Source organism: Castor canadensis, chromosome 8 (genome assembly GCF_047511655.1).
Source record: "Castor canadensis chromosome 8, mCasCan1.hap1v2, whole genome shotgun sequence".
Taxonomy (NCBI): Eukaryota; Metazoa; Chordata; class Mammalia; order Rodentia; family Castoridae; genus Castor; species Castor canadensis.
The window spans coordinates 158,213,661-158,231,866 of NC_133393.1; the positions used below are offsets into that span (position 1 = coordinate 158,213,661).

At 54.9% G+C, this 18,206-nt stretch overlaps 1 protein-coding gene across 2 annotated transcripts; it reads left to right on the forward strand.

Annotated features, from left to right (window-relative positions):
• Window positions 1–34: 34 nt before the first annotated feature.
• Window positions 35–10,074, forward strand: Creld2 (cysteine rich with EGF like domains 2). Of its 2 annotated transcripts, none has more exons than XM_020181034.2 (10): window positions 35–230; window positions 362–432; window positions 816–926; window positions 3,476–3,567; window positions 4,476–4,652; window positions 5,430–5,525; window positions 6,631–6,714; window positions 8,072–8,167; window positions 8,639–8,779; window positions 9,777–10,074. In XM_020181034.2, exons 1-10 carry the CDS (start codon window positions 102–104, stop codon window positions 9,824–9,826), a joined length of 1,047 nt encoding a protein of 348 aa, XP_020036623.2. In that variant the 5' UTR covers window positions 35–101; the 3' UTR covers window positions 9,827–10,074. The 2 variants fall into 2 exon arrangements, with proteins under 2 accessions (XP_020036623.2, XP_020036615.2); XM_020181026.2 differs by having other exon boundaries at window positions 36–230; window positions 362–444.
• Window positions 10,075–18,206: the final 8,132 nt, after the last annotated feature.

Consider the following 18,206-nt stretch of genomic DNA (forward strand, 5'->3'; position numbering starts at 1 on the left):
CTGCGCCGTCTAGTAGCCCCGGGAACGGCCGGCGCGCTGGCCGGGTGGGCGGAGGCCGAGCGCTCCGCCGCAGTTCGCCGCGCGTCGCCTGCCGGCCCGCCATGCGCCCGCCGCCTCGCGCCGCTCTCGGGCTGCTGCTGCTGCTGCTGCTGCTGCTGCTGCCGCCTGACGCCGCCCGGAAGCCGATTCCCTGCCAGCGGTGCCGGGAGCTGGTGGACAAGTTCAACAAGGTGGGCCGGCCCGGCGGGGCTGGGGACTGGGGTCAGCAGGCAAGGCCGGGGAAGCGGGGCAGGGGTTGGCAGGGTCGCCCCCAGAGCCCCGGGGCGCGGCGGGCAGCCAAGCGATGCCACCTCCTCCGCAGGGGATGGCCAACACGGCCAAGAAGAACTTCGGCGGTGGCAACACGGCCTGGGAGGAGAAGACGCTGTCCAAGTACGAGTTCAGGTGGGCGCCCTGTCCTCCGAGGCCCCGGGTCCCCTGGAGCCTGCGCCGGCCCCTTGACCCTGGCCACCTCTGCCTCTGGCAGCATGCATACAGTGAGCTGGACACTCACTGGCCCGTGCCTTCTCCACTGGCCCCATACCTTTTGAAAAGGGAAACTGGAACCCCAGGCCACCTGGGGACGCTCCTGGCTTCCCCGGACAGCAGCCTCCCTGCTGGAGCCATCAGCCATCCTCCCTGACCACCCCCAGCTTGGCAGCCCCACACTTACTTACCGTGCCCGGTGGTTGTGACAGTTCAGGGTCGGCCTTCCCATCTGGCCACAGGTGGGGCCTCCGAGCACCCTGGGGTGCTGATGACAGGTTGTGTTTCAGCGAGGTTCGACTCCTGGAGATCCTGGAGGGCCTGTGCGAGAGCAGCGACTTTGAGTGCAACCAGATGGTGGAGCAGCATGAGGAGCGGCTGGAGGCCTGGTGGCTGAAGCTGTGAGTGTCTGGGACCCCAAGTCCTGTCTTCTCATGCGTGGCTTTGCAGTCATCTCTCCCGTAGAGAAGTTACAGAAACAGTGGCGCTCCTGCATCCCTGCCAGCCCCCCTTTTTCCCCCCGTGCCTGCATCCCTGCCAGCCCCCCTTTTCCCCCCGTGCCTGCATCCCTGCCAGCCCCCCTTTTCCCCCTTGCCTGCATCCCTGCCAGCCCCCCTTTTCCCCCTGTGCCTGCATCCCTGCCAGCCCCCCTTTTCCCCCGTGCCTGCATCCCTGCCAGCCCCCTTTTTCCCCCCGTGCCTGCATCCCTGCCAGCCCCCCTTTCCCCCCCGTGCCTGCATCCCTGCCAGCCCCCTTTTTCCCCCATGCCTGCATCCCTGCCAGTCCCCCTTTTCCCCCCGTGCCTGCATCCCTGCCAGCCCCCCTTTCCCCCCCGTGCCTGCATCCCTGCCAGCCCCCTTTTTCCCCCGTGCCTGCATCCCTGCCAGCCCCCCTTTCCCCCCCGTGCCTGCATCCCTGCCAGCCCCCTTTTTCCCCCCGTGCCTGCATCCCTGCCAGCCCCCCTTTTCCCCCCATGCTACCAGAGCACAAGCTGTCAGGGCCAGGAAACTAGACGCAAGTCCTGTGCACACCTGATAGTTCCCCAGACCAGCCTCAGAAGCATGTCCACTGCCCCTACCCAGTGTCCCCAATATCACCTCCTCAGGTTTAGTCCCCATGGTCCACCTCCTTCTGAAGATATTATGTGGAAAAAATCCCCCAGAGAAGCAATTCATAAATGGGATTAGAGCATATATTTATTTATTTATTTATTTTTTTTTTTTACAGTACTGGGGTTTGAACTCAGCCTATACCTTGAGCTATTCCAGCAGCCCTATTTTGTAATGGGTCTCATGAACTATTTGCCCTGGCCGGCTTTGAACCTTGATCCTCCTGATCTCTGCCTCCTGAGTAGCTGAGATTACAGGTGTGAGCTGCCAGTGCCCAGCTAGAGCAATATGATTTTATCTGGCAACTTCTTTTTTTTTTTTTTTTTTTTGTGGTCCTGGGGCTTGAACTCAGGGCTTCATGCTTGCTAGGCAGGTGCTGTACCACTTGAACCATTCCACCAGCTCTTTCTTGTGTTGGGTATTTTCTAGATAGGATCTCATAAACTATTTGCCTTCCTGATCTCTGCCTCATAAGTAGCTAGCTAGGATTACAGACGTGAGCTACTGGTACCAGGCTCTGGTTTATTTTGTTATTGTTGTTAATGGCTTACTGTGCTTATTTTACAAATTGTATACATTTTTTGGCCGTATTGGGGTTTGAAGTCGGGGCTTCACGCTTACTACACAGGTGCTCTACCACTGGGGCCACTCCACCAGCCCTATTTTATAGATTAAACAAGGTTTATATAGACAGACACATAGTAAGCATAGGGCTTGGCACTGTCTAAGGTTTCAGGTACCCTCAAGGGGTCTTGGAAAATGCATTGTCCCCATTGATGCGGGAGGATGAGTGTATTATACTGCACTGGATTTTGGTTTGTATTTCTGCCCTTGCATACACTTTACCACCGAGCCACAGCCCCAGCCCAGCATTTCTTTTTTTACAGAACTCATACAGATATATATTTTCATTAAATATGTCCATTTACTGCAGTTAATACTGTACATTGCATATCTTACGATAAAGTTCAGATTTTAGCTTTTAAGAGGTTTAAAGGACAAGGGTTTAGGCATTTTCAGAGGCATTTTGAACATCTATACAACATGAATTTTAATACTTTCCAAAAGTTTAGGCTTACTAAACACATTTCTGCAACAAGACTAAACCAGGTATCTCAGGAATCTCAGTTCTACCTCTGAGAGAATTTTGTACTTTAGGAGTTTTCGCAAAATATTTTCTTCTCATAGTCTCTGCCATACATGTTCTGATCTTGATTTGTTTTATTTTGGTGTTACTAGGGTTTGAACTCAGGGTCCCAATGCTTGGTAACAGGCACTTGACCTCTTGAGCCACTCCACCAGCCCTGTTTTGTGTTGTATATTTTTGAGATAGGGCCTCTTGAACTATCTGCCAGGGCTGGCTTCGAACCATGATCCTCTGATCTCTTGTCTCCTAAGTAGCTAGGACACTGGCTACTCAGACACCAACTCCCAGCTTGTCCTGATGTTTGGAGTGCTTGAGCTCTGAGGCCAGATCACGGGCCAGTTTCCTTATCAGACAACCAACCCAGCGTCTCTTTTTGTTTGTTTGGGGGTTTTTTTGTTTGAGTTTTTGTTTGTTGTTTGTTTTTGGTGGGACTGGGATTTGAACTTAGGGCTTTGCACTTACAAAGCAGGCGCTCTACTGCTTGAGCCGTGCCTCCAGTCTGTTTTTACTGTGATTACTTTGGAGATGGGGTCTTGCAAGCTCTTTGCCAGGGCTGACAACAAACTGCAATCCTCTCCTGATTTCAGCCTTCCAAGAAGCTAGGATTACCTGCGTGAGCCCCCAGTGCCTAGCAGTGTTTCTGTTTTTAAAAAATCTGTTACATGAAATTTAATGAGTGTTTCTAAACCTTCAGGAAGAAAGAGCACCCTGACCTATTTGAGTGGTTCTGTGTGCAGACGCTGAAAATGTGCTGCTCTCCGGGTACCTATGGGCCAGACTGCACTGGTATGTTTTTTTCTTGGGAAAATCTACCCAAGTCCACATCGTTTCCTCATTCCTCTCTGATTCCCTCATGTTTAAAAGCACAAAGGGGGACTGAGAGGGTAGCTCAGATGGTAGCATGCCTGCCTAGCAAGCATGAGACCCTGAGTTCAAACCCCAATTCTGCCAAAAAAAAAAAAAAAAAAAAAAACCCACTCTAATAACAAAGAGAGGACCTGGGCTATATTAGCTCCTGGGAGTCTGGGACCTTGCCTCTTCCCTAAGACAGGGACAGCTGCCCATCTCTTCTGAGGCAATGGAGCACCTGACCTGTGGGGCTGTGGTGCCTCCTGTGACCCCAGGCTTTGGGGAGATTCTCATTTGGTTTGTAGAACTCTTGAGCATCCAGTCCCACCTACTTTTAATACAGCATTGTAGACTCATTTTGGAGTGGCACAGACCCATCTACAGGGGATCAAGGGCGGTAGGTATATTAGTCTGGGTCTTCTGTGGAGTGTGCCTTGACATTGGAGCCACGGTTTCCTGTTTTGGCATTACAGAAGCCAGCCACATTGGTCAGGGTGGATCAGGTGGCAGAAGTTTCACGCTGTAGCTACAGCTTGCATGTCTCTTCCCCCTTTCCCCAGCCTATATTCTCTCATGTGTAAGCATCCTTGTCCCTGTTTTGGGTAAGGCTGGCACAGCCACATGAAGTAGTTAGCCGTGCGCCAGGGCTCACTTCTCAGGCCTTGGGGAGTTAGTGTCTCAAGATGCCCTCAGATGCCTCACCTGCTCCCATGTGCCTGTGCTTGCTCAGGAGAAGTGGAGCAGGTCTGGATTTTGTGAGCATGTTTGAGGGGTGCTATGATACTCTCCTGAGCACACTGGCCACTCCTACAGCATCCTCTGACCATGGGTTTGTATCCCCCAAGCATGCCCAGGAGGGTCCGAGAGGCCCTGCAGCGGGAATGGCCATTGTAATGGAGATGGCAGCAGACAAGGAGATGGGTCTTGCCAGTGCCACGCTGGATACAAGGGGCCACTGTGCCTGGACTGCATGGATGGCTACTTCAGCTTCCTGAGGAACGAGATCCAAAGCGTATGCAGAGGTAAGCAATGGCACCAGTGTCCAGGCGCCCCTCCTCCTTGACAGTGAGGCTGCAGGGAGCAGCTTTCTACCAGAGTGGCATAACTGGGCATGGGTACCTGTTGACCCTTAGCCCTAGGTGTCCAGAGGAGCTTAGGAGACTAGAGATGGGACCCTGCCTGTCACTTCCTGAAGCCCTCTGGGAAGGACTTGAAGTTTGATGTTTGTGTTGCAGGTCTGTCCATATGCTAGGTGCCCTTGATTTTTGGACCTAGCAGTGGGCCACATTCCTTTGACTACCTGGAATGTTCTGGCAAAAGGCTTGCTCCCCACCTGCAGCTGCAGGGAAATGTATATGTTCACCTCTTGCTCAGAACCAAGGCTGCTCTGTGGCTCTGAGAGGTGGACAAATGTGTCCAAGGCAAGAGAGGCCAGGTTTCTCTGACCCCAACTCCGTCCCTCCATCTCACAGACACTCATGCAGCATGAGGCATGTGTGGTGGGAATGTGCCCAGCACCACATGAGCTGCAGAGGCTGTGTAGTCAGCCTTTCCTCTTTGTACGAACTCCCTACAGCACTGGTGGACTGAGAAATTATCTCTTAAGAATTTTTCCTCAAGTCTGACTATTGGGAATCACGGGAAGTTATTTTTCTGTTGAACTTACCTTACTTTCCTGAGAGTTTTTATTGCTTGTTCCTTTCCTACTGAACTTGATTCCTAGTTCCTAAAGTAAGTGGGTAATGGACGGTAAGCCCACACATCCTGGCAGCCTCCCTCTGTGACACTTTACCTTCCAGCCTGTGATGAGTCCTGCAAGCTGTGCTCAGGCCCGACCAACAGAGACTGCCATGAGTGTGAAGTGGGTTGGACGCGCGTGGAGGACTCCTGTGTAGGTGAGGCGGAGCGCTGGGGAGGTGGCTTCTCAGAGGGTGGTAGGGCTTCCTGCAGTGGGTTTCTGTCTGCTGCTCTCTGTCTCTGCCTGCAGAGAATGACTCTGGTGTTCTCATGGCCCACATGTGTGGAGACGGCCCACATGTGGTCCCACTGTGTTTGGGTTCCTGTCAGGACTCAGCTCTGGGCTAGACAGGTCTCCCCATTGTAGCTGACCTTTGTGTTGGTGACCGTGCCCTGGGAATGTCAACTTCTACCTCAGCCCTGAGGGAGGCCTCAGCATGGGTCCAGCTCCGCCCGTGCCTCGTTAGCAGGACGAGTCTCCTTCCTGCTGGTGTGCAGCCACAGGGAAACTGGGGCAGGGGCCTCAGTTGGAGAACTGTGAGCCAGCAGGTGGCTGCACCTCCTCATGAGCTTTTGCACTGAGGCTGTGACCACTTGACTCTCAGCAGCTTGGGGCTGGTTCTATGTCTTGCAGGGGAGTTGGCCTGTACTTCCACTGCCCTCTCCCAGGAAGGAGGCATCGCTCTGATGCACGTCTGCTCTAGTGTCCATATTGCAGGGCCAGGATACACAGCCTTTTCTGCCATGGCACTGTTGCCTACTATGCCTCTGCCACCTGCCCTGTCCTGCACCCATCTGCCTGAGTGTAATGCCAGAAACCCTGTCCTGTGGCCTGGGGAGAGGCTGGTGCTGTCTGGCCTTCCTGCAGCCCAGGTGCCCAGTGGCCACCCTCCTCCTTCTGCTGATACGGGTTTAGGTTTCACTCCTTAGCAACTGCTGGGCCTTAGGCAAATTAGGGACTCAGCTCCAAGCCGGTTTCATGCCTTCAGTAAGGCAGATAAGAGACCTAGAGATGGCATGGGTCTGTGTGGAAGTCATTTGTCATCCTCTTCACAGCAGCCCCTCCACCCAGCACTAATTGTCCCACAGGACAGGCTGTTGCCTGTCCCCACCTCTACCCGTGAGGGTCCTCTAAGGATAGTGGCTAAGCTGTGTCCTCCACGTGGAGCCCTCTTTCTTCCCTGTGGGTGTGTCGTCCTGATGAGGGTGGTTCCTTGACTCAGCTGGCCTGGGCTCCCTCACAGCTGTGCTATTCTGTTCCAGATGTGGATGAGTGTGCAGCAGAGATGCCTCCCTGCAGCGACATGCAGTACTGTGAGAACATCAATGGCTCATACACGTGTGAAGGTGACCTGGCTATTGACGCACATTGTCTTTTCTGGGTTGCAGGTCCATACTGCAGGGGCCCTGATGGGGTTCCATCTCTTCTTTTTTTTTTTTTTCTTTTTTTGGTGGGACTGGGGTGGGCTTTGCACTTGAAAAGCAAGTGCTCTACCACTTGAGCCACACCTCCAGTCCATTTTGCTCTGATTATTTTGGAGATGGGGTCTTATGAATTAAGACCACCCAGGCTGGCCTCCCAACTGCGATTGTCCCAGTCACAGCCTCCCAAGTAGCTGGATTATAGGCGAGAGTTACCTGCACCTGGCCTTCTCAGCATGACTTTATTCTGCTGCTTTAGAAACATTCACTGTGCCAGCATTAGTAGTAGTCACTTGCCGCAGGAAAACCGTGAACGCCTTTGCACTTCACACTTTTCTGCATCATGTCAGTGATTTTGCACTTGCTCGGCAGGTGCTCTCCCACTTGACAATGTCCCCCAGCCTTTCTTGCTTTAACTATTTTACGAGTAGGGTCTTACTTCATGCCCAGGCCAACCTGGGCCACGATCCTCCTATTTTTCCCGTGCATCTGGGGTAACAGGCATGAGCTACCACACTCAGCTTATTGGTTGAGAAGGAGTCTCACTAACTTTGTACCTGGGCTGCCCTCAAACTGTGATCCTTCTGCTCTCGGCCTCCCAAGTAGCTGGGACTCCAGGTGTGAGCCACTGTGCCTGGCCATACTTTTCTTGAACAATCTCTTGTTGGACATGTAAATCACATCAGTCTTTTTGCCCTTACAAACTTTGAGTGTCGTCTAGGAAAAGCTTTTCATGTTCTTTGTTTCCTTTGGGTCGGTTGGCACAGTGCAGTCACAGGCATGTACATTTTCGGGCCACGTTGTATAGTTCACAGTCAGTGGTGGGCATGGGGCTGTGTCCTGCATCAGCCGTACTGGGAGTCACAGCTCAGTGCCACTGAGCCATCCTTGCAGAGAGACTTCAGGCCGCAGCCTCAAGAGCCTCCTGTCTCCTCTGCCTGGCTATTCTTGCCACGCTCCTGGTGTAGGGAGAACCTGCTGCCATGCCTGGTGGGGGCTTGTTTTCAGGCAGCCTGCAAATTGCCTGCCATTTCCATGGCAGCAGGACAGGTGCAGGGTCATTGTATGTTGTGCTGCTCTGCCCTGTTCGCGCTACTCAGCTCGTAGGCTTTATTTGTGGCATAAGATAAAGTCTGACCACTAGAAGGCATTCTGGTGGTCAATGAGGACAAAGCCCAAGTGTCCAGCCAACACCCCAATTGCCTCCAGTAGTGTGGTACCCAACTCCAGCTCTCTGCTGTGTGCTGTGGTCTGATGTTATCTTTCCCCTCCTTGCCTCTAGAATGTGATTCCACCTGTGTGGGCTGCATAGGAAAAGGCCCAGCCAAATGTAAAGAATGTGTCACTGGCTACACAAAGGAGAGTGGACAGTGTACAGGTCAGTGAGTTATGTCTGCTGGAGAAGGTAGGATCTTCTAGAGAGCCCACACCAGGATTGAGGAGCTACTGGGGTGGAGATGGCTCAAGCTCTTCTTGCAGATGCAGCTCTTCCAGCTTTCCAGGTCCACCCCTGTACAGATGATGGTGTTGCTATGCTGGCTGCAACTGTGCATGCCAGAGCCCCCACATCCCCATCAACTCCTGGGGGACTCAGCCCCTGTGGCTTGAGGTCACCTCTACCTGCCATCCCGGGTGCTACCTGAGTACACTGGGGTTCCTGTCCTCACTCTGCCTGTTGAGGGCCTGGCTGGAGGCACAGGGAGCTCTCCCTTTGAAGTCTCTCTGACCTCCGCTTCTTTCCCTGACAGTGTTGGCGATCTCCACGAATTAATTATGAATGAGTTTCCTAGTCTGCAATGTGTGCGTTTGCTAAATGAGGAAATTTACCAAAATGGAGTATTTATTTCAGATGTAGACGAATGCTCACTATCAGAAAAAGCATGTAGGAGGAAAAACGAAAACTGCTACAATACTCCAGGGAGTTTTGTGTGTGTGTGTCCTGATGGCTTTGAAGAAACAGAGGACGCTTGTGTGCCAGCAGCTGAGAGCGGTGAGTGGTGTGGCACCACGTGGCAGTACCTGCCCTCCACAGCTGTTTGGCTTGGGAACCACCATGTAAGGAATTAGCACAGACAGGGGACTTGGTGGGTGATGGCAAGCTTCCCGAAGTCACGCATGTAAAACTCAGTAGTGCACGCTGGCTGCAGTGGGAGCCCTGGCTCTCCAAGGAAGTAGAAAGAACTTGGCAGGTGGTCTAGTGTGGCAGGTGCAGGGGACACAACCAGTGAACTGGAGATGGGGTCACAGGGTGCTGCAGGAGAGTGAGAATGGCCCTGCAGGGCCCGTGTGTCTCCTGGGGATTTGACAACAGCAGTGCGCCTGCTCTTGTGGGTCTGCAGCCAGCGGACCAGCTGTTCTGCAGCAGTGAGGGAGGGTCCTCTACCTGCCATCTTCTCCTGAGCTCAGTCCTCTGTGGTCCCATGTCCAGGATCGGTCCCTGTCCTGCGTTGTCATTCTTGTAAGGACCCGCAGTCATGCTGCGTCTGTGGCCTGACCTTACCCGTCACCTGCAGAGACCCTGTTTCTAAGCAAGGCATGTTCACAGGTGCCGAAGTAGGACACCTCTCTGAGACACACAGCAGTCTCACGGAAGTTCTAGAATGTGGGAGAGGGAACGAGGCAGTGTTCAGAGCAGTAATGGCAGGAGTTTTCCAGAAGAGTAAGATGAGAGTCAGATTCTACAGGCCCCGTCCCAGCAGGGTGGGTGACAGTGTGTCCACTCCCAGGAGCACCACAGTACCGTGAGGCACCACAGACAAGAGGGACCCATGGCCACATGTCACCACTGCCTCCCACGTTTCCCGCAGTACTTACCTCCACTGCTCAGCCTCTGTGGGGGTGTCCAGGGTGCCATCCCCAGGGCATGGGCCAGCTGGCAGATGTCAGGACATGAGCACCTGCACTATCTGCTGCCCTTCAGCAAAATCATCCTCGGGGCCCTCAGCGCTGGGTGTTTCACGTGGTGATCTGTGTGTGTCTTCTGACAGAAGTCGCAGAGGAAAACCCCACTCCACCGTCCTCCCACGAGGATTTGTGATGTGCACCTGGCGTCAGAAGCTGGACTCGCCCTTTAAGTTATTCACATGATGTCCCATAGGAAATGCAGCCAGTGGATGGTGACCCCATTTCTCAGGTGGGCGTGGAGGGAGAAGCTGCCTGCTGTGGAGAAGTTGATAACTATTTGGCCCTTATAAAAGCTGCATTTCTTGGTTGTTAAACAGATTCGTATATTTTGATACTGTTCTTTATAATAAAATCGACCGATGAAGGTAGTCAGGAACAGGATGTATGGATTTGTCTCACTGAAAAAGTGTGGACCTTTAACACCTTTCAGTTTGCACCTGTCCTACTGTTGCCAGGAGACAGGTGAAACCCTGTCTGCAGAGGATACAGGCAGAGCCGCTGTGTGTGGTGAGGACAGAAGGATCGTGGTCCTACCTGCAGTCTCCTGCCTCAGGCAAGCAAATTGTGATGGAGTGGCTTCAGGGACTGCTAGAGGGACCACTGTATTTTGAGTGTGTTTCCCAAAGACCCTGCGTTAAAGGCGTGGATCCCAGTTGTGGTGCTATGGGTGGTGGGGAGCCTTTAAGAGCTAGGGCCAGGGGTTGGGGATTTAGCTCAGTGGAAGAGCGCTTGCCTGGCAAGTGCAAGGACCTGAGTTCGGTCCCCAGCACCAAAAAAAAAGGAGCTAGGGCCAGTGAAGTCCCCATCATACTTGTGTGTACTTCTAAGGGGGCATTAGGACCCTGCCCCTCTCTTTCACTCTTCCTCATGGGTGAGTATCTTGCTTACCCACGTCCCTGCCATGAGGAGCTGCCTCACCATACGCCCAAACCAATGGGGCCACTCGTCATGGACTGGAGCCTCCAAACCTGGGAGCCACATCAACCTGTTGTCTTTATAAGCTGATCATCTCAGATATTTCATAACAGTGACTGACGGGCATCCAGCTTGTGGGCCTGCTCTGGGCAGTGAGCTCTGGGGCATATGGAAAGGGAGGACCCGCAGGACCACCTTTGGGGGTTGTGCTAGAAAGAAGAGTATACCACAAACCCATGAGGGCTTATGAGGGATAGCACCTCATCGAGGAATGAAGAGAGTCTGGGAAAAGCAGGCTGTGGGATTGAGAGGCTAGGCCTCTGTGGAGCCCTGTCAGGATAGGCAGCCCCAGCCCCTCCATGGGCTCTCTGTACCTGCCCCATCCAGCAGAGTGGGCTGATCATGGCCTCCTGTGCTCTAGTCCTCTAGGACTCTGGCCAACTGGGAGTGAATGCTGAATCCCAGATGATCCTCAGGGCTCACTTGGCCATCCTTCCTCCATTCTGCCATGCACCACAGCCCTGTGGCCTATCAGGGCCCCTTGAGCTGTGTCTGCTCTGTCCCATGTGAAGAGAGTGGTCAATGCTGCGCCTTCCCTGGTGTGCTATCCTAGCACAATGGCCAGCCCCTTACTGACAGCCCTCAGTGGTCGTTCCTTCCTGGACACTAGAATGGAGCCCCTGCAGGCAGCATACTGATGGCCAGAGTGACTGCAGTGCTGTTGGGCCTGGCAGGCAACTGGCCATACCCCTTCGGGCATGCCACTGTCCCACCTGCTTGGCTCTGTCCCCTAGAGGAACATGGAGGGGCTGCTCGTATCCAGGTGGGGTGGCAGTCCACATGGGAACCCAGAGGTGGTCATCAAGCTGACATGCTACTCTCGTCCATCTACTGATGGCACGTCTAGAGCTGATCTTGATGTGGAATCTGAGGGGCCTCGACCACAGGGGCAGTGGCCAGGGAGGCCCATGGGGAGGTTAGGATAGGGAGCAGAGCATGGTGGAGATGAAGTGGGGGGGCAGGGAGGAGGTGGGGGGACCACACAACTACTGGATCCCCAAGTGGAAGAATGAGCCTGCAGATGGAGCAGCATGAGTGGGAGGAGTGAGTGGGGGTAGTGGGGGGAGAAGGGTCAAGTCTGGGGTACCAAGGGAATCATGTGGGTGTGGTACCTGGCAGGGTAGAGTAGTTGAAGCTCCTGGCCCTGGGAGGAGGGGGTACCTTAGGAACGTGGGGCTGGGGAGAGCACAGAGGGCCAGGGAGGGCCACTCAGAAGAACCACAATGGGCTAGAGCAGTGTGCACCTGTGTGCACATTGTATACCTGTGTGCATACCTGTGCATGCAGGGCCCAGCCAGCTCAGCCTCCTGCCAGGTTCCCCAGGAGGGGTGGCCAGGGGCTCCCAGTGTTGGCCCTGCAGTCTAGGCTGTGGGGTTCAGGCTTAGGACTGGTGTGTGGCCTGCAGCACTAAAGCCAGCTCTCAAGTGACCCTGGGCAGACCCCACAGCCCACCAGTCCACAGGTCCTCCAGGTGGTGCTGTATGCCCACACACCTACTTTGGTGCTAGGATCCCTCCAGTGGGGGAGGCACAGACTAGGGAATGGAGCCAGGCACCTGAGTGGCAACTGCTTCCCATGGGTGGAGCCTCAGACCTCCTGAGGGGCCTAGGAGTGGGTGGTCGCTGTTTGAGGCCTCTGGAATGTAGCCTTCTGGGATTGCAGGGACTTCAGCCACTGGGGACTTGCCAACCCCACACATCTGGCCCCCCCACCACTGCTCTTCAGGGGATCTAGGGCCTCCTCTCAGGCCCCTCAGCCTCTTTCTCACCTATAAACAGGTTCCCAGCAGATGGATCTCGGGCTGAAATGGGGTTAGGGGCTGGACGGAGGTGAAGCTTGGAAGGGTGACTGGGCCCCAGCAGGACCCTCCCAGGCAGGGCTAGGGCTGGCGCAAGAGATACAGGCAGCGTCCCTGACCACAGTGACTGAAATGCAGCGACGTGGGCCCTGGTAAGCTTGAATGTTGGTGCGCCCTAACCAGGGCTGAGGGCCCCCACTGGTGTGCTGCCTCCTGTGGGTCCTGGGGGCTGTTCTGCTGTGTACCTTATGCTCCCGAGTACCTAACAGGTCCCCTATATCTGGCGGCGACTCCGCTTGGGCCTTCTTTGTCCCCTGCCCTCCTCTGGAGTGTGCAGATGGCCAAAGGCAACCACTCTGGAGGGCACAGCTTGGTGGTGCACACCATTGGGATGTTCAGCCAGCAGGGGGCACTGCAGGCCACCTGGCCCTGCTGCTTGGAGGCTCCAGTCCAAGCAGGACGTACTGGGGAGGATGTACTATGCCTGGTGGGGCCAGATGCCCTTCGTGGAGTCCCTGTTCTGGATCCTCAGGCCAGGTCAGTGGGAGCCCACCAAGCTGTGTCCTTCCCTCTCTGGCCAGTGTTCGTCGGGGAGCCTCTAGCCCTGCATCAAAACCTCACTAGAGTCAGGGAGGAAGGAACCCTTGCTTGGGAGCTGACCTGGGTCCCTGGGAACTGATGCCGTACGCTCCCTCGCTTGACCTGGTGACTTCAGTCCACAGTTGTCCTACCTCAGAGCTCCCATGGGCCACCTGCCCCACCCCCTCCTCAGTGTCCTGGCCGAGGAGGGAAGTCTTCTGGTAGACCAGGGTCTGCAGGACTGAAAGGCTGTACCCCTGGTTCCCAGACTGGCAGGGTCCTTTGGACCTTAGCACACACCCAGGTGAGGAGCTAACTCCACTCTGCCAGGCCCAACCTTCCCTGTCCTTCAGCAGGCTTGCCCTGTGAGGTGGAAGCTTCTGGAAGTTCCTGGTCCTGGTTCTTCCCTGGGCTGACTTTGCTGTCAAGTACAGCCCTGGGTGGCATTCTGGGGACGCTGGAGGATAAGGCAGTTTTCAAGCCAGCAGGGAACAATGTCTGGAGACTCTTTGGTTGTCATGACTGGGCGGGAGCCAGCCGGGGATGTTCAGTGCCCTCGTGTGCACAGAACATTCAGCACAGGATGACTGGCCACACGTCAATGGTGAAGGACAGATAGATGCTGACAGAAGCCCCCACTGGGCAGCCTGGACTGCGGCGAGGTCCTCTGGCACAGAAAAAGGCCATGCTGCGCACGCATGTGAGCTACTCTGCGACAGTGAACTGTGTCCTTCCCACGAGGCAGGGAGTGGTCAGCCTCTGTCAGGAGGAGCTGTCCTGAGTGCACCTCTGGATGCTGAGTGAATGCATGGCCTCTGCTAGGCCACCAGGGCCTCGGGTCCACATGCTCATTGTGCCAGCATGGAGACCAGTGACAGGCAGGCTGGTGTCACCTGGCCATTCTGTCTACCTGGCTGACTGTCCAAAGCCTCGTCTGTGTTGGACTTACTCTGGTGAGTGTTAAGATGGGACTTAAATGTCCACATCCCAAGGCCCTCTGCATGCTTCTCCTTGACCCCTTGTCACACATACTTCTTTCCCCCCCGCCCCCTGGTCAGCTAACCAGGGGTTTTGATCACTTGACCTCTAGTCTATTTCTCTTTCCTCTTGAGTGGATGGCCAGGCCCATCTCAGAAGTTACCCTTTCCCACACCTGTCACACCACTGACCTCTGTCAGCTTGTGCCACACACTGCTGATACACCTGAACCACACCAGCTGGTTATAGGAACCCCTGGGAGGCCATGATGTGAAGCCAGGGACAAGCAAAGGTGTGTGGATGGTGGGTGCCATGTGGCATAGTCCACATGGACTCGAATCACTTGTGCATACAGCGTGCTGCATCCATCTCCCCTTTAGATGCACCATGTCCATCTGACAGTGGCCATCCCTGGACTTGCTGATCTTACCCCAGGGTGGGTCTAAAAGAGCCAGGGCCAGTGGCCAGTCCAGGTACAAGGTCACGGGGCAGCCCATTTCTTCTCCAGCCGGGCCTGGAGCCATGCCAGCCCTCTCACCAGATCCATGAGCCTCCACTGTGGATGGATGGCCTCGCTCTCACCCTGGGTTTGTGTGGAGGGCCTTCCCAGGCCTTCAGTCTCTGGGTCAGGTCGTATGTGGCAGCCAGGACTAGACCACTACAGGGTGAAGGTTACCGCAGCCCTGGACAGGGCCTGTATGCACACTGTCAAGTCTACGTGAACATGGGTGTGCAACCCTCCTGCCAGGAGCCACGCCACAGCCTGAAGCTGAGAGCCCTGTGCTGAAAGGTGCCACTCTCCTCTCCTTTGGCCCACTCACTTTGCCTTTTTTTTTTGTACTGGGATTTGAACTCAGGACCTTGCACTTGCTAGGCAGGTACTCTACTACTTGAGTCACACCCCCAGCCCTTTTTGTTTTGTTATTTTTCAGATAAGGTCTTGTGTTTATCCCCAGGTCAGCCTGGACTGTGATCCTCTTTCTTAGGCTTCCCTTGTAGCTGGGGTAACAGGCATGCACTATCATGCCCAGCTTTTTTGTTGAGATGGGGTCTTGCTAACTTTGTTGTCCAGGTTGGCCTTGAACTGCAATCCTCCTGATCTCTGCCTTCAAAGTAGCTAAGACTGCAGGCATGAACCACTGCACTTGGCATACCCACCCACTTTTCCTTCTGTAGTGGTCAGACAGAGCTACCATGGACCATCCTCTCACGTTCTGTGGCTCGATCATCTCAGGGCATCACGCCTGTGGTTTGCTGTCCTGGCTGGGTAGGGACACTTGCAGGCCTGCCTTGGAGTTCTTGTTATGATGACCAAGGACAGAGCCTCCCATCAGGTACATCTGCCCCACTCTGTTCTGGAACTGGGGCAATGACCCAGGTACATGGGCAGGCTCACAGTTGGTGGGTAGGATCTGGTGAGAATTCCATTTATCACCTAGTCCCAATAAGCTGACCAACAGAACCATGAAGCTGTCTGGACATCAGTGTCAGCCTGAACCCCTTGTCCAGCTGTCTTCCACACGCTGGGTACTTCCCCTCCTCCCTGTATCCCTGAGTCAGTGGCCCAGGCTCTTTGGGCTGGACTTGTCTGGGTGGACAGTTTCCTCTTAGGGACCTGGCCTCCCCTGTAGTTGGGGCATCTGGGTCTGAAAACGGGCTCAGGTCTGGAAACTGGGCAAGGGGCCAGGTCTCTGTCCCAGGTGACCGCCCTGGCCTCTTCGTCACGCTTCCTCAATTTCTTCTGCCTGCAAGGCTGAGTTCCCTGCTTGGCCACCTGTCTGCCCCCAGGAACACCATGTTCAGTTAACTTTCTCCACATCTAGGGGCTCAGAGCCCTTGGTTCCACACCAGCCTGCATCCTCCACTTCTAGCTAGGAGTGGCCACCATGCCCCCATCTAAGTCACTGTCAGCAAGGCTAGCTCTGTGACAGCTTCTCCTGCTGTCAGTCCTGCTGCCTGATCCTTCCCCAGATGTTCCCTAGGGCATGGGTCCATGGTGTGTCCTCTGGCCCTCTTGAGGAGCCTGACACCTCTCGTGTGACAAGTTCACCCTTGCATCCACCTCACAGGCCTTGCAGCTCACATCTTGGTTGTCCTGACATTTACCCTGCTTCAGACTTTCTGGGCTGTTAGGAGCCTCCTAGCAGTGCATCTACACGTACACCATCTCCTGGATCTTCATCCTGTATCTCAGGCAAAGAGTCCCCAACATCAAGCACTCCTTGCTGCAGCATGTTGGGGCACAGTGCTAGGCTCCAAGGCTCCTGTGGGTACAGTCCCTTTGTCCCTTACCAAGCCAGCTTGTCCCTGCCAGGATATGCAGAAACTTCATCCTAGTTGTGGGCCTAGTGTCCAGGGGGAGGGTGCATAGGCTCTGAGGAGTGAGGCTCTGTATGTGTGCCTCCTAGCTAGGGCAGAGGCCAGCCATCAAATGGAGAGTGGCCCCTGCGTGTCCATCCCTGCTATTCACAGCACACTGGTCAGGCACGGCTTGACCTTTTGAGAGCTTTTTTGTGGGGGGAAGTAATGGGGTTTGAACTCAGAGCCTCACACTTGCAGACAGGCATTCTACCACTTGAGCCACTCTGCCAGCTTTGTTTTGTGTTAGATATTTTTCAAGATAGGGTCCCTTGAACTATTTCCCCTGGCTGGCTTTGAACTGCGATCCTCCTGATCTCTGCCTCCCAAGAAGCTAGGATTACAGGCATGAGCCACCGGCACCGGGCTGGGAACCTTCTTAAGAAGAAGTACTGAACCCTTGTTCTCTGACCTGTCTCCCCTTTTCAGTACTGAGAACAGCCACAGCCCCAATGACATTGTCCCTGAAACTGTATCTCTATACCCTTACCATGTGCTCTAATTTGGATCTTAAGTGGCCCCCCAAAAGGCCTATGTGTTATAGGCCATGGTCCCCAGCTTGGCTTCTGGAACCTGCTGGAGCTTTTAAGAGGTGGGGCCTGCTGGGCCTGAAATCCCAACACAGAAAGTTGAGGCAGGAGGATGAGAGTTCCAGGCCAGCCTGGGCTAGAAAATGTGACCCTATCTTAAAAAACAAAATAAGGCTGGGTGCCAGTGGTGCATGCCTGTAATCCTAGCTACTCAGGAGGCAGAGATCCGGAGGATTGTGGTTTGAGGCCAGCCAGGGGAAATAGTTCAAGAGACCCTATCTCAAAAGAACCCAGCACAAAACAGGGTTGGCAAGTGGCAAGTTAGCAAGTGTGAGGGGCCTGGGTTCAAACCCCAGCACCACAAAAAAAAAAAAAAAAAAAAGGTGGACCCTGGGGGAATTTTCAGGTGATGGGGCACTCCTTTGAAAGGGACTGTGGGACCCGGCCCCTCTTTTCAGTTCCTGGACATGAGGTGTTTTGCTCTGCCTCCCTACAGGCCCAAAAGCAATGGACCAATCCATCACGGACTGAAACCTCCAAAACTGACCCAAACTTCCCTATAAGTTGATTCTCTCAGGCATTTGTTATATGTGGGAATGCTGCCAATCCATCCTGCCCGGTGAGTGTGGGCCCCTCCTTGTCAACACAGCCCACCACCAGGGACAGCCATGTCAACTGGACACCAGCTGGGCAGAGCAGCCCAGGCCTTCAACCTCCATTGCTGCTGATTGGTGGTCAGCTCCAAGGGGGCAGTTGGCCGTGAAGCTGCTGTAGTGACCTTTTGGAGGTGTTCTGAGCTGTGGCAAGGGGCTTTGATGCCTTTGTGGATTACTCAGCTGGAAGGGGTTCAGCTTGGGGGAAGTGGCTATCTCTACAGGACTCACTAGAGGTTCCGCCTCGGGGACAGGTGCTGCCTTCCCATCTGCCCAGCACCAAGCCCCAGCCCTGTGCTAGCCCCACCATGCCAGTAACCTCACAGGCCCACCCCTGCCCCACCGCCAGCACCTGCCCACAGCCCTGCACCACTCCAATTCCTGCCTGCTCCCACAAGAGCCAGGGACCAGCTCCAGCAGCCTTAGAGACTGCAGAGGGGGTGGACAAGTGGCCTCTCCCTCCCATGGTGCACAGCTGGGAGCTGCCAGCAGAAGGAGCTCCACTGCCAGGCTCCCCATGTGTGGGTGCCCTTCCCCCCTCACCCTCACATCCTGCCTGCCAAGGTCCTGGGGCAGGGTAGACTCCTGGGGACCCCTCAGCCTGTCACACTCTGCTCTCCCTGCCCTGGGGGGACAACCTTC